Here is a 15,318-nt window from a genome sequence, read left to right on the forward strand (position 1 = left end):
ATTATATTTCACTTCTTGTTGATATCTCAAATTGAGAACTTAACCATCTATTTATAGAGATGGTAAATCTCTTGATGAAGTCATCAATGACAATACCAAGAATTAAAATCAAACTTGTGTTGCTTCATTTTCTTCATTTCATACATGCCACCAAATGTACATGTACCTTGCCACCAAATGTACATGTACCTATTCTTATTTAGGACATGTGAAAAACCTAGGCTATATGGACATTCATATATATTTTACAACAGTTTTAATTATTTTCCAAAATTTTCATGACCAAGTATTAATTTTCAGAAAAAGTGAAAAAAATTTCTAAAAAAAGTGAGAAATTCTCATGATCAAACGGGTCCTTACTATCAAAAGTCAACATACCATTTTCGTGCTGCTAAAATATCAACGCAATCTTCAGTGGTGCTATGCCTTTCTAGTGTTAAAATGGCGAATAATCACGTTTATGGAGTACCAATAACTAAACGTGTCAACTGGTTCCGTGTAACCGGTTTTAACCGGTAACCGGACCGGTTAAACCGGAACCGGTATAACCGGTTAACCGGATATTAGTTAACCGGTCCGGTTCCAAATTTTTTTTAACCGAAACCGGTTAAACCGGAACCGGACCGGTTAAACCGGTTAAAATTAAAAAAAAATAGTAAAGAGCCGTTGGGCCTCGCGGACCGTTGGCAACGGTCCATTTGCAAAAATGGCCGTTGCCAAACGGTCATTTTCTTAATTTTTGGCCCCCAAATTTTTTTTTTTAACACTTTAACCCCTCTTCCACCCCTATATAAACCCTTCTTCATTTTCATTTCAATTCACTCTTCTTCATCTTTCTCTCAAATCTCAATCTCTCAATTATAGTTACTTTGCAATAATTAGCCACAAAGTCTTATTATAGTTTCAACTTTCAATTATTAATTTTGCAATTATAATATTGTTGGTGGAGTTGGTGATTTTGCAACAATCCGAAGTAGCTTTGGTGGATTTGCAATTCTAGCCGTCTTCGCTTTGTTGGAAATTAATCCGGCAATTTGGTACCTTCGTTCCAACTCTGTCTTTAATTTTTGTAATTTAATTCTAGCAATTTATTTTTTGAAATTTAATTTACACAATTTAATTCTAGCAATTTATTTTTTGAAATTTAATTTACGCAATTTAATTTGTTGTAATTTATTTTCTTGTGATTTATTTGATTGTGATTTAAATTATTTCTATTTAATAATGTCAAAGAGATTAAGACGTGGTGCCGGCAGTAGTAGTCGTACTGTTAGGGGTGCGCTTAATGAGGAAACATTTGTGGAAGAAACACCTAATTTAGGTATTGATGTTGGTGGAAATAATCCACTTTTAGGTCATGAGGCAATGCAACAACATTTTACCGACACTTTTAATGAAGACTTAGATGATGATGATGATGATGATGATGAAACACAACCCCCCGAAAATCACATAGGAGATACAGGTCCTGCACAATCACATACACAAGACAAACCGCCTAGAACTCGTAGGCCAACAGCTAAAGTTTGGAAATTTATGACTAAGGATAGGGAAAATCAATCAATTACATGTACCCTATGTGGACAAGTATTTAGTTTTAAGCAAGGAACTGGTAAGGATGGTGGAACGGGTACACTAAATGCTCATATGAGAACCAAACATATGGATGTTTGGGGAGAGCAAACGGGTTCAAATGTGCGGGGGATTCAAATGACGATAGACCCACGAACCGGTAAAAATTTTAAGTATGACAAGAAAAAAGAACGCGTAGAAATAGCTAAAATGGTAGCTTATGATTGTTTACCATTTTCCTTTCCCTCGGGTTTAGGGTTTGTTACTTACATTCAACGTTGTTATAACCCGTTATTTGAGGGTATTCCTAGAAGTACTTGTAGAGCCGATGTTATAGATTTGTTTAAAAAATATAGATTTTATTTGCGTCATGTATTTAATTCTTTAAATTGTAATGTTTGTCTTACCGCTGATTTGGGTCTTAGTATTAACCATTTAGATTTCTTTGCTATTACATGTCATTGGGTTGATGACAACTGGGTTATGCAAAAAAGAATTATAGCTTTTTTATACGACGAAGGAAAAAGTCGTCACGATGGAAAATTTTTAGCCGATTCAATGTCTACTATAATGAGATTTTTTAACATTTATAGAAAAACACTTTGTATTGCTTTAGATAATGCTTCTAATAATACAAAGGCAATTGGTCTTTTAAAAAGAGAAATAAACCCTCCTCTAAGAAATATTTTTCATGTAAGATGTAGTTGTCACATTTTAAATTTAATTGTTAAAGATGGTCTTATGCATTTTGATGATTCTGTTCAAAAAGTTAGAAATGCTGTTGCGTTTCTTTTTTGTAATGCTAATAGGGGAAGAATTAGAGATTTTAAGAATGCTTGTGTGGAAAATAACCTTAGACCTAGGAAAATTCAAGTAGAAATTGAGACTAGGTGGAACTACACTTACATTATGCTACAACAAGCATATGAGTATAGGATTCCCATACAACAAGTTCACAACAAATATAATATTGATAGTGAGGATTGGTTAACTTATAGGCATTGGGAAGATGTTAAAGAATGTATTGAACTCTTAGAAATTTTTTATAATGCAACTCTTGCTTTTTCTAGACAATTCTATCCCACGGTAACCGGAATTTTAGCCTACTTAGCGGAAATAGCTAGAGTTTTACAAGAGTATAAATATAAACCCGATTATCAAGTGGCTATTTTTGAAATGATAATCAAATTTAAGAAGTATTTTTTTCCCATCCCAACTTTATTTATATTGGGTTCCCTTTTAAATCCTTGTTTAAAAGTGTCTTATACTAAAAATTTGGTTAGTCAAATTTATACATTTTTAGAAATTGAAGAGGGAGTTCAACCATCTTTAGCTGAAGCCGATCTCGCTATTGATGATGAGTTTAGAAGAGTTTTTACTCATTATTCTAGTTTGGAAGAACGTGCTACACCAGTTGCTCCACGCCCTACTACTTCTCATAGTAGCAAAAAGGGCTTGTCGGATTTAAAAGTTTTACATTCACAACCTACATCTTCTTCTACTGCAAACTTTGATGAATTTAACTTTTATTTGATGCAGCCAAATGTGGATATCAGCCAACTGGATGAGGTGGACGTCTTAGCATGGTGGAAGAAGTACAAGGCAAGTTATCCGATACTTTCAAGAATGGCTCGAGATATCCTTACGGTTCAAGTATCAACCGTGGCTTCGGAGAGCGCATTTAGCCAAGGAAGACAGCAAATTGGAGACCATAGACATTCATTATCCGGCTTTAGCTTGCAAGTACTAGTGTGCATTCGAGATTGGATTAGATCGGAGCGACGCAACCAAAACTCAGAAGCGGAGCAAGGCGAAGAGGAAGAAATTGAAGATTTGATAGCTAGTGGAACGGACCAAATGGAAGACTTTGAAGATATTTGCATGACCGAATATGATGTGGGGGAAATTAACGAAATGGTTCAAAATTGGTGATTTTATTATTCTACTATTTTTGTATAACTCATGTATTATTTGCAAGTTAAAAAAAAAATACAACTTGCAAATAAATGTTATCCAAGAATGAATAAAATATATGGCTCATTGAGCTTTCTTCTATTTACTTGTGTTTATATTTTTACTTTTATTAAGTTAGGAATATACCTAAAATATACTAAGAATATACTTAAGTTATATAGTATACTTAAACATATATAAGTATATATAGTATATATAGAAAAAATAGTATATATAGTATATAAGTATATATAGTATATATAGAAAAAATAGAATATATACTATATATATTAAGTTATACACATATATAAGTAAGTAAGTATACTATAGTATATAAGTAAGTATAGTATATATAGTATATAAGTAAGTATATATAGTATATATACTATATATATTAAGTTATACACATATATAAGTATATATAGTATATAAGTATATATATTATATAAATATATATAGTATATATATTAAGTTATACCTATATATATATTAAGCTATCCTATATATAGTATATAGTACATATATACATATATATAAGTATATATAGTATAAGTATATGTAAGTTATACATATATATGTGTACGAAAAGCACTATTCTGTATTGCTGACTTGCTGTTAGTCAGTAAATATTTAAACTTTAATTATAAAATTGTATAACATATGTAAATATACCTACAATATACAAATAAATACTATAATATATATATATATATAATACAAAAAACAAAAAAAAAAAATATTTTAACGAATCCAAACCGGACCGGTTCCGGTTTGGACCTTAAAACCGGTTAACCGGAACCGGCCGGTTTCCTAACCGGTTCCCGGTCCGGTTCCGGTTGGAACCGGTTGACAGGGTTACCAATAACTACAACAACAACAACAACAACCCAGTGAAATCCCACAACGTGGGGTCTGGGGAGGGTAGAGTGTACGCAGACCTTACTCCTACCAAGGTAGGATGGCTGTTTCCGAGAGACCCTCGACTCAATAAAAACATAACAAGAGGTCAGATACGGCTAAGAGATTCAAAGCGATATGGAAATGAAGTAACGCAAGCGACACAGATAACATAGAATAATCAAAGCACAGGAAATAACAGATAATAGCATAATAGCATAAATTAGAGCACAAGAAATTATACTACGATAATGCGACTATTAATAAGGCAGGGTAATGAGACTATCTACTAGCCTTCTACCCTAATATGGGTCCTCCAAACCCTCCTATCTAAGGTCATGTCCTCGGTAAGCTGTAACTGCGCCATGTCGAGGGTTACCAATAACTAATTAACTTAAAAAATTCATAATATTTCTGGCTGTATAAAATAATCCATAATTATTATGCTTTTAGGGTCATTTGGTTTGAAGGCAAGTTATGCTGGGAATAATTATGCGGGGATTATTTTTTATTGATTGTTTGATTTGTTGGTACTGAAAAGGGTGAAAAATGCCCTTAAACTATGCGAAATAAACAAAAATGCGCTCCGTTCATAGTTTGGTCCAAGAATGTCCTTAAACTATACGAAATTGAACAAAAGTGTTCCTATTGTTACTTAATTGGGTAAAAAATGACCTTTTCCTAATAAACATATTGTTTCTTTTCTTTTTTAACACATTATTTTTATAAAAATATTATATTTAAAGAAACTGTTTCTTGTTTCTTTTCTTTTAAAATCTCTAAATTTAAATATTATTTGTTTATAAAAATAGCTTCCACCTTAGTTAGTAGAAAAATGATTTAAGGGACATCTGAGCTATTTTAGTCATTTTCATTTTTTTATCCTTATCCCGATACTATTTTTAATCTTGAGATAAGTTATTCAATGATTAATAACCAAGCAAGGAATAAAACGATACTAAATTCTCATCTCAGAATTAGAGCCTGTTTGGATGAGCTTATTTTAAGCAGCTTATAAACTGCAAATAACTTATAAGCTAAAAAAAATATAAGTTGGGGTATCCCAATTTATTTTTTTGGGCTTATAAGCTGCTTTAGATAAGTTAAGTCAAACGAGCCCAATTATTTTTTTGAGCTTATTTTAAGTACAAAATGGCTTTAAGCTGGTCAACCAAACACTCAAAAAAGCTGAAAACAACTTATAAGCAACTTATAAACCAATCCAAACGTGCTCTTATTTTTTCTTATCCATCGTATCAAAACACGCTTTAAAATTTTGAAACTTTCGACTTTCAAATAACATTTCATTTTCGCACCCCACAATAAAATTTTCCGTGACCCCGCCAAAAGTACAGCTTTTTCCTCAGCCAAAAAGCACAATCCGCGTCAACACACAAAAGATACACCCATCACCGTCGATCTCTTTCCAATCAACGATCCACATACAACTTCATCCACCACACGGATCAACACAATATCCGTCTGATTCCCAATTCAAAATCCTCAACTTAACCAACGGTCACGATTTAACCCTCGCTACGCTGATCCACAAAACCAGCATCTATAAATACCAAAGCAAAACTAATCCTTTCTCATCAAATTTAAAACCCTGTAATTTCTCTTTTTATTTTCTCAAGTTTTTGAAAAGATGTCTGGTCGTGGTAAGGGAGGCAAAGGCTTAGGCAAAGGAGGAGCAAAGAGGCACAGGAAAGTACTGAGGGATAACATCCAGGGGATTACTAAGCCAGCTATCCGTAGACTTGCACGTAGAGGTGGCGTGAAACGTATTTCTGGATTGATTTACGAGGAGACACGTGGAGTTCTTAAGATCTTTCTAGAAAATGTGATACGTGATGCGGTTACGTACACTGAACATGCTAGGAGAAAAACTGTTACTGCTATGGATGTTGTTTATGCACTTAAGAGACAAGGAAGGACTCTTTATGGATTTGGAGGTTAAAATTGGAATTTTGTAATTGTGGATTTCGTGTTTTAGTTTGTGCTGGATTAGGTAGGTTTGCTTTAGTCTTAGTTGTTAAGGTCTGGATATTGTAATTCCTTGTTACCCAATCAATGGAAAGAGATCATTTCCTATAAATTGCAATTGTTTAATTATTAATATATTGCAGTTCTTATTTTGTTTATTGAACTTTTTAAGGTTTGCAAATTTGTACTCTGATTGCAGCGGTGCAAATTTGTACTCTGATTTAACCAATTCTCTATCGCTGACTAATAGGCAAGTATATGTTGATACCATAATATCTTAATTAAGTAGATATTTGCATCAATTTTGTCAATGACATTTCGGTAAGTATGTATCTGAATTCAATTAATAATAGAACCCCTCTTTATAGCTGAGAAGTTAATACTTGTGCACCTGTCTTGTTTCAGCCCTTTTAGTTCTTAGCATTATGTATAATATATATATATATATATATATATATATATATATATATATATATATATATATATAGTTTGGTTCAACTAATTATTTGTTTGATTTTCGATCTCACCCCAAATTTCCTTGTGAAAACACCAATTTGTTACTACTTGGATAGTTGAGCTTGTTGTTTTACTCTCTGGCTCGGGTTGATTTAGCGTCTCAAAGGTTTACACTTCTTTGTCTCATGAAAGACAATTTAATGAAGTGAGCACTGAGCATACACAAGATTTCGCGTCAGCAAATTTGAGTTTCTAGTTCTATTCCTATGTAGAAATATATGCTCACGTTATCATAGAAATGCTAAAATGTCTTTTGCAATTCATGATTTAGCCTATTTATATCATGTTGATTTATAGGACATTGGTTACTTCTGTCCCTTTGGTATTTACTTATTTCCTGCCAGGCTTGCTTTGTTATAGGTCTATTAAACTATCCTGTTATGTGACTAAGCAACTTAAATGAGGATGAGTACTTATCCAATGGTACATGATTAACAACCATCTTAGAAAGACATGTACTTGAGGAGCGAAGAATAAATTATTCTTTAATTAAAATGATTATTTTTCTATTTTGAGTTCGGGTAGGCAGGGCTTCCTGCGACTGAAACATGAAAGATTCTTTTCCTAACGAGTGACCTAGTCATGGTACATCTGCCTCAATCACACATTGCCGGTTCCTCAGTGGAGATCGATTAGCTGCTGAGGTAGAATGAGAGGAAAACTGTAAGTGTTCTATTTGGGACGACTTATACTGCAATCTGAAGATAAGCAGATTGATCCTTTGAAAAATCTTTAACATTTGTGGTAGTGTATATCAACGGAAATTTCATGATATTCTATTTGCAAGACTGTTTTCGCCATCTAGGAAGTCAGCAAAATGTAGATCCACATACTTTTTGGCTAGTGCATCAGTAAATTTCCAAAACTCCTGGTTCAGCCGAATTTTCAACTCAAGATCCTTCATTTGTGAAGGAATACTGACTTAGCACCTATTATTGCAGTTCCTCATCATGGATTCCAATGAGAATATTGAATTTTTGGAGATGCGAATATCGACCATCTCGTCTTATACTTCAACCTCTTGACCATTCACCCCCGCACAACCCCCTTCAGATAATATTGAATAACTTCAATGTGTTTACTGCAGAGGCAGCAGAAGGTTCTTTTAATTTGGAGGAACTTCGACTCGAGTGATTCGACTTCGAAATTTGATGCATATGTTAGAGTGAGGTTGGCTCAACTTGAACAATAGACAGGATGCCTTGTTGTGGTTGCAGAAGTGCGGATAGGTCTAAGAATGACCTCCACCAAACCAGCGAGCTGGGCTGGAAATGCTAAAACCTTAGGGCCTCAAACATGATCCCCAACCATGCGTGATTTGCTGTAGAGATTGATGGAGCTGAGTTAACTTTTCAAAAGCTAGATATTTATACCATTATGTACAATGTCAATATTAAGTTCGAGAATAGTTTGATGGAAATCCTTGTTATGTTATCAATACACAACATAAACTGTCTTGAGAAATTTCACAACTTATGAGCAACACTCATCCAATTTTTGTCTCAAGTGTTCTTTTGATCAGTTAATCAACTCAGACAAATGTGTGATTTGCTTTGCTTGAACTGACATTAAATTCACATCTTTGTCTGAGTTGATAAGTTGTCTTTTGTGCATAATAACATCAACCTCTTCAGAACAATTGCAATTGTCAATTTACCGTTTTTATAACCAACTAGTTTAAAGCTGCGATGAACTACCTGAAAATTTGCAAAAAATTGTTTTCCTCTTGAAAAAAAACTGTACAACTGTCAAAGATTATGGTGGGGCAATAAGTACTTCTCTATCCTTAATTAGATTTCTCATGTTCGAGCCCTGCCCCTGAGAGTGGAGTCTTCTTTGGTAATGAATATTTTACCTTCAAAGTGGAACCTTCCAATGCTAATCTCTTTTAATCGGCAGGTGGGAACCAAAAAAATAAAAATAAAAATGTACCACAAATAGCAACAACAAAGGCAAAAGAAGTATGAATGGAGTTTCTTAATAAATCACACAAAACTAATGGCAAAAGAAGACCATATGATTGTGAAAACAGTAACTGAACTGAAGCACATCAAAATCTTCCGCCAACAACACAATGCTGAGAGAAAATAAGGAAAACTGTCAACAAAAAACAGTTGGAAATAGAAGGAAATATCACATATTTTGGTTCAATAACATATAGTATGCCAAAATCTATCATGTTTATATGGAGTATTATATCTTCTTGGAGACCCCAAGCCTTAGTCTGAAATCTTCTTCCATTAGTGGAAGGCCATCACGCAACTTGACTTTTGGTTCCCATCCTAACAATTCTTTGGCTTTTGTGATATCTGGTTTCCTTTGTCTTGGATCATCGGGTGTATTCTCCACCATTTTTATCTCCACTTTGGGACTGATAAGCTGCAAATCAAAAAAATATAAACTTTCATGTGGTAACTCCTAAGATTAAAAGAGCGACTTTCCAGCAGCGGAAAGAGAAGTCATGCAGAATTTTGACATTTAGCATATTGTAGAGACTCAAAACAAGGCATACTTTTAAATTTGAATTACACGGATTTCCTAACTGGCTCGAAAAGCAGAACCTTGAGGGACTTAGTTATACCGAGACCAGTGTCTTAGAACCCCAAATTTTAGTCCAGCTAAACAAGAATTTATGAACTCACACACATAATTCTCTTGCCATTATAGTCCAGATGATTATGGATTTCTACTCGTTTTCTGCTCATATATCACACTGTGAGAGTACCAACTAGAAATGTTATATTATAGAAGGCTTTTGTTTGTTAAAGTAAAACCACAAATAAAACCACAAATATTAGAAACGGCACTTGCACAAAATAGTGCAGAAAAAGAAATGAAAAGACAAATGAAGTATAAGAAACAAAGAACTGCTTCACGAGAATATGTAATTACCTCCTTCACTAGTTCCGCAAGCTCAATCATGGTAAATTCACCTGTACAGCAATATTATAAAGAAGTTAAGCCAACATAATATATCAAAACTGTAATTTAGCTAGAGCATGATATCGGGATTTTATTCAACGAGTGCAGTATGCACACGTGCCAATTGATCTGGACTTTTGATTTGCGAGATATTACTAGATTATCATACTCTTGCATCCCATTAGGAATTGCTATGCGTGTGCTGCACTCATCAAAGAAGAATATGATAATATCACATTTAGATGACAATCAGTCAATCACCTGGGTTTCCAATGTTGATTGGCCCTGTGTTCTCTCCTTCCATTAGCCGGATAAGTCCATTAACCTTCAAAGTATTGCGGACAAGGGATAAGTTAACATTAGGAGCAAACATAAAAGCAAGAATGACTCTGATAGTTGTTCATTGCCATACCATATCAGAGACATAACAGAAACTGCGAGTCTGTGTCCCAGGAGCTTGAACTGTTAATGGTTCATCCCTTTAAAATGGAGCAAATCACGAATATTTGTATTAGCCATAAAATGCTTGGTGTATTTAGGTGGGATATTAATCAACACAAACAGGTAGATAGCTACATCTGCATATTTTTAGCAGAGTGATGGCACTTGGGAAAGAACTTACCGAAGTGCTTGAGCTATAAAGTTGCTGACAACACGTCCATCATCGATATTCATACGAGGCCCATAAGTATTGAATATCCTAGCAATGCGAATTTCTGTTCCAATACATAGATACAGATGCATCAGAAACATAGAAGCTTTGAAGAACCTGAATAGTATCAAAGAAACAACTAATTACCAATCCCATGCTGTCGGTGGTAGTCAAACATCAATGTCTCTGCCACACGCTTCCCTTCATCATAACAGCTCCGAACTCCTAAACGCAACAAAAGTGACATTGTTAGACACATATGCTTCACGAGATGCTCAAATGTTAACTCGTTAGACCAAAATTGTTGTTTGCTAATCGCTTAAATTCTTTTGTAAAGGAATCTTTTCCTGATCAATGTGATTGAGTGGCCAAAAGAGAACTGATAGTGCAACTTGAATCCTAAACGTTACCAAAACACAATTTTGTATTTTCCTCCAAGTAGGAACAGAAGTAAAAAATGGTGAACAGACATATGAAACAACATGTAATATGCTGCAAATTGCATTATTTTAGCAGACATACAAAACAACATATGATGCAACTTTTCTCGAGTCCCATACATGTATATAATTTACTTAAGCTGGGAAGGACATACCAATTGGGTTGACATTACCCCAATAGCTCTCAGGTTGGGGATGCACAAGAGGGTCACCGTAAACCTCTGAGGTTGACGTGAGCAGAATCCTACATAAAATAACAGAAAATGAGTTAAAGTGAAAGCCAAAAATATGAGATCAAAGAAGCATTTTCAATCTTCTAACCTTGCTCCGGTACGCTTTGCTAAGCCCAACATATTTAGCGTGCCAATGACATTAGTCTTTATGGTCTGTCAAAAGAAAAAAGAAATTAAGAAAAACGCATCATAAACAATTTTTCGTACTTCACCATATCTTTCTCCTTGCATGAAAGTAAAAAGTTTGTTTCTTTGAAATACTAGAGATAACACACTCCATCAGATTTTTATACTACCCAAAGCCGAAAGGCTTATCAAGAGAGGTTAAAAGAGAAAAGAAAAAGATGCAGTGTTGGCAAGATAATATTCCCTTTTCTTCTTCTTTTTTTTTTTCTTTGGCGACAAGACAACACAAATCTTGTATATCAGAGAGCTTTATGCAAATGAGTTATGAATAGAAATCATGATTTACTGCTAGTTAAGATGAGTTGAAAGGAAAAAGAAGAGCATAAAAATTAAAGTTCATTCTGCTCATGAAATCTGTTAGTACGAGCAAGAAGAGAGTAACACAATAGAACATGTTAAGTGAAGTTGACATGCTAGTTTACAAGATCAGACATACCTTAACGGGATTGTACTTGTAGAAAATTGGAGAGGCAGGACATGCAAGATGATAAATCTTATCAACTTCAACCAACAAGGGCTCGGTCACATCTACAAATGACAAAAGAATAACAAAAACAGATATGCTTCTGATAATACAGTTATATGAAACAACATATGAAAAGAAACCGGAAATAAAATCTACTAATCATGTTCATATTATAAGTTGGTAGTCTTTGATTTCATTAAATGAACAGTTACTTTTACATAAAGATAAATTTTTTCTTGCATATTGAACCACGGTCAAGCCTGTATGCGCTAGACCAAATCTTGAATATTCAGCAAGTAGTCCAAATATTAGCTAACTAGTATATGAATGAATAAAAGATGAGAGTATACCATGGCGCCTAAGCTCAAATCTGGGATGACCAATCCATTTTTTAAGATTATCCTTCGAACCAGTGAAAAAGTTGTCCACAACAATAACCTGCACAGTCATAAAGAAAAAGTTTCTCACTGCTTAATAAGATGGATACATAAGCGCATTCACTCGGAAGACTCATGAAAACAACATAAGTATTTACTTACACATAAGCCTATGAGGCGCTAATGAATAGATAATAGGATTATAAAATCTTTTTGGCAAGGCAACACAAAAAACTAACAGAAGAATTTCTTTTCATCAAGAGGGACCGAACAAGCTAGATCAACAAGTTACCTCATTCTTCTCATTCTCCATCAATTTGTCGACTAGGTGCGAACCAATAAATCCAGCTCCTCCAGTAACCAAAATTCTCATGTTAGGCTGCAACCGGGAATAAAAAGTATTAGCAAACAGGGAATGAAAGTTAGAATTTAGAAGTAGGTTGAGCAGGCCAAACATAGCATATGTGGCTTTACTAAGGAAGGTTAGTGTTTGCATGATCAAAACCCTTACTGTGACTCCAGTAAAGCACATTGACCTGGGGCGGAGCTAGGTAGGCACATTTGATCCGAACCCCCTCGGTGAAAAATTACATTGTATATACAAGGTTAAGATTATTTTTTATGTATATATAGTAGATATTCAACACCCTTGGCTTCTTCATGTGTTTACTTCATGTTTTTTAACCCTTCCCTAGGTGAAATTCCTGACTCCGCCACTGACATTGACTATCATGTGTAATCCACTATCGCTATGTGAGTGCCAACTCGTTAACTACATTTTCATCAGAAGTTTCAGCAGAAAAGAAGCTGCACAACTAAAATCAGGCCAAAAACAGCTTTAACTCCCAAAACAGAATCACCAAATACAGAAAGCAAATGTCAGTTTCCTATCTCTAGCTCAAGAACACTGATCTTTTGTTTTAGTAGATAACCTGATATCAAATCCACACTTGTTGCTTTATTGATTCATAACTAATCAAATTTCCACATAAATATCGACTCATGATTTTGAGACTAAAATAGTGGTTTCATTGGTGAGGCTGGCCCTGCATTGATGAGTGAGACCATATGGTCCACAACACCAGGGCGGAGGAAGAGTATCGATTATGGGTTCGGCTGAACAAGGTAGCTTTGGTTCAAACTTTATATTTGCCTTAAAAATTTATTGAATATGTACAAATTATTAACTTAGAATACAGTAACTTAAAAAATATTAGAATCCATAGTCCATAAACTTCAAATCCTGGCTATACTTATGATAATACACATATAAAAAACAATTAAATGAACAATTTTTTTGTCAAGCCTAAGACAACTGAAATCAGTATATTCAACACATAGCGTAAACATATATATGTGAAAAGCTACAAACTTTTCATACGAATATAAAATTCTGAACACATAATCTCGAAAGGTGCAATGTATTCAATGCCAAGAATTTAAAGATTGAACTCATCAAGTTTAAATTTTGGATCCGCCTCCCTAGTAAAAAATTAACTTGAAAGAACATTGAGAAACCCAATGGGATATATGAAAAATACTGAAATCTCAACGGATATTAAATTTTGAACCCATAAGATCAGAAGTGCAATGTATTCAATGGTAACAACTTAATGGTTGAACTCATCGAGTTTAAATTCTGGATTCGCCTATCGATATTACCTGAAAGAACTTTGAGAAGCGCAACGGGGACGGGGCTGGAGGCGGCTTAGTTGTTGTTTGATGATCTCCATTAGCAAAATTCTTTGCCATTGCTCAAATCTCTCACCAAATCCTGCAAATCATAAATTCACCAATTAATGAGTACTATATAAATTAGCACCACCAACATACATAAACCCAAAAACAGAGTACTAATATTAGATCTATAACATATCAAAACCTTCTTAATCAATTACTCTAACATTAATCTCAATCAAAAACAATAAAAAGACACAAACTTTGATCCAAGAAAATCATATTATATGCCAATTCATCAATCTCTAATCATAAACAAACCTGATAAAAAAAATCTTTTTTTTGCTATGTAAGTTCTGTGACATAGGCATGCAAAGAGATGATATATACATCACACACACACATAAACACAAAACATAAAAAAGAAAAACAATTTACTTACTTACCAAACTTGCCAACAAGAATTTGCTGGCAACAAAATAAATGTTCTTAAACTAAATAAAGAATATAATAAAGTTGAAAAGGAACACAAATAAGAATGCTTATAATTGACGAAACGTAAAGGTGAGAGAATCAAAGTACAGTTCTATGCACCAACCTTATAGTAAAATATTTACTTGTTCACTGTTTAGATCTTCACTAAGTCAAAGCAAAAAATAAAAATAAATATTTTGGACTTATATAGTTACTGCCTTGGTTAAAGAATCATCAAGGGTATTGCTAATCTCCAAGAATTAAGTAATTAATGCGATATAATATTGGAAGATAATTTAAGAATATGCTTTTATCTGAGATGTCTATTTTTTTTCTTTCAATTTAAGTAAAAGGAAAAGACTGAAGTAAGAAGATTCGAAGAAAGAACACTAGATAATCGTGCATGGGTTTTGTCTTATTTTATTTTATTTTTTATTGAATTGACTTCGAATAGTTGGAGAAGGACTCTAGCTCAGAAGTGACTTGGACTCTTGAGTTTGATTTTTGGACATAAAATGTATCTATAATATTTGAAAAAAGTTAATTAAAAAAAAAAATCGAAAGTTGAAATGTGTTTGAATATATATATATTTAACTCAAAAAAGTAGAATTTTTGCGATTGAAAAAAAGATTCACTTATAAAACTGGTCAAAGTCGTTCTTTTCCAAACTTGAAACTTTATCTTTAATTTTTCCTTCAAAAATTCAGTTCAATAGTATGGGGAAAAAAATATTTTTTTTGGGAAAAAAGAAAAAAGTCATCGAGAAAACGGCTCCTGGGTTTTTGCATGTAACAAATTTTTAGTTTTATTTTTGTGGTAATGAAATGAGTGAAAAAAAAGTCAAAAATGGAAACCGGAATATCTTTGGATAAACTGAAATATCTAGAATTTAAATTGATTGTCTGAAGTAAGTAATTCCCATCTTTATTGTTAATTAATTATTCAAAATCGGGAAAATTGGATTTG

General features: G+C 33.6%; 2 protein-coding genes across 5 annotated transcripts; one reads left to right on the top strand and one right to left on the bottom strand.

The window, feature by feature from the left end:
- Window positions 1–6,005: 6,005 nt before the first annotated feature.
- On the top strand, window positions 6,006–6,520 carry LOC132643539 (histone H4). Its single transcript, XM_060359977.1, has one exon. It carries the CDS (start codon window positions 6,071–6,073, stop codon window positions 6,380–6,382), a length of 312 nt encoding a protein of 103 aa, XP_060215960.1. The 5' UTR covers window positions 6,006–6,070; the 3' UTR covers window positions 6,383–6,520.
- A 2,362-nt stretch (window positions 6,521–8,882) lies between these two features.
- LOC132643540 (UDP-glucuronic acid decarboxylase 5) lies at window positions 8,883–14,628 on the bottom strand. Of its 4 annotated transcripts, none has more exons than XM_060359979.1 (13): window positions 14,476–14,628; window positions 13,863–13,974; window positions 12,493–12,579; window positions 12,174–12,261; window positions 11,794–11,885; window positions 11,260–11,324; window positions 11,094–11,182; window positions 10,646–10,723; window positions 10,469–10,562; window positions 10,259–10,325; window positions 10,108–10,171; window positions 9,817–9,857; window positions 8,883–9,303 (listed from the first exon to the last, which is right to left on the bottom strand). In XM_060359979.1, exons 2-13 carry the CDS (start codon window positions 13,950–13,952, stop codon window positions 9,118–9,120), a joined length of 1,041 nt encoding a protein of 346 aa, XP_060215962.1. In that variant the 5' UTR covers window positions 13,953–13,974; window positions 14,476–14,628; the 3' UTR covers window positions 8,883–9,117. The 4 variants fall into 4 exon arrangements, with proteins under 4 accessions (XP_060215962.1, XP_060215961.1, XP_060215964.1 ...); XM_060359978.1 differs by lacking the exon at window positions 14,476–14,628 and adding an exon at window positions 14,324–14,443; XM_060359981.1 differs by lacking the exon at window positions 14,476–14,628 and adding an exon at window positions 14,320–14,343.
- Between the last annotated feature and the right edge of the window lie 690 nt (window positions 14,629–15,318).

This window comes from Lycium barbarum, chromosome 6 (assembly GCF_019175385.1).
Source record: "Lycium barbarum isolate Lr01 chromosome 6, ASM1917538v2, whole genome shotgun sequence".
NCBI classification, from domain to species: domain Eukaryota; kingdom Viridiplantae; phylum Streptophyta; class Magnoliopsida; order Solanales; family Solanaceae; genus Lycium; species Lycium barbarum.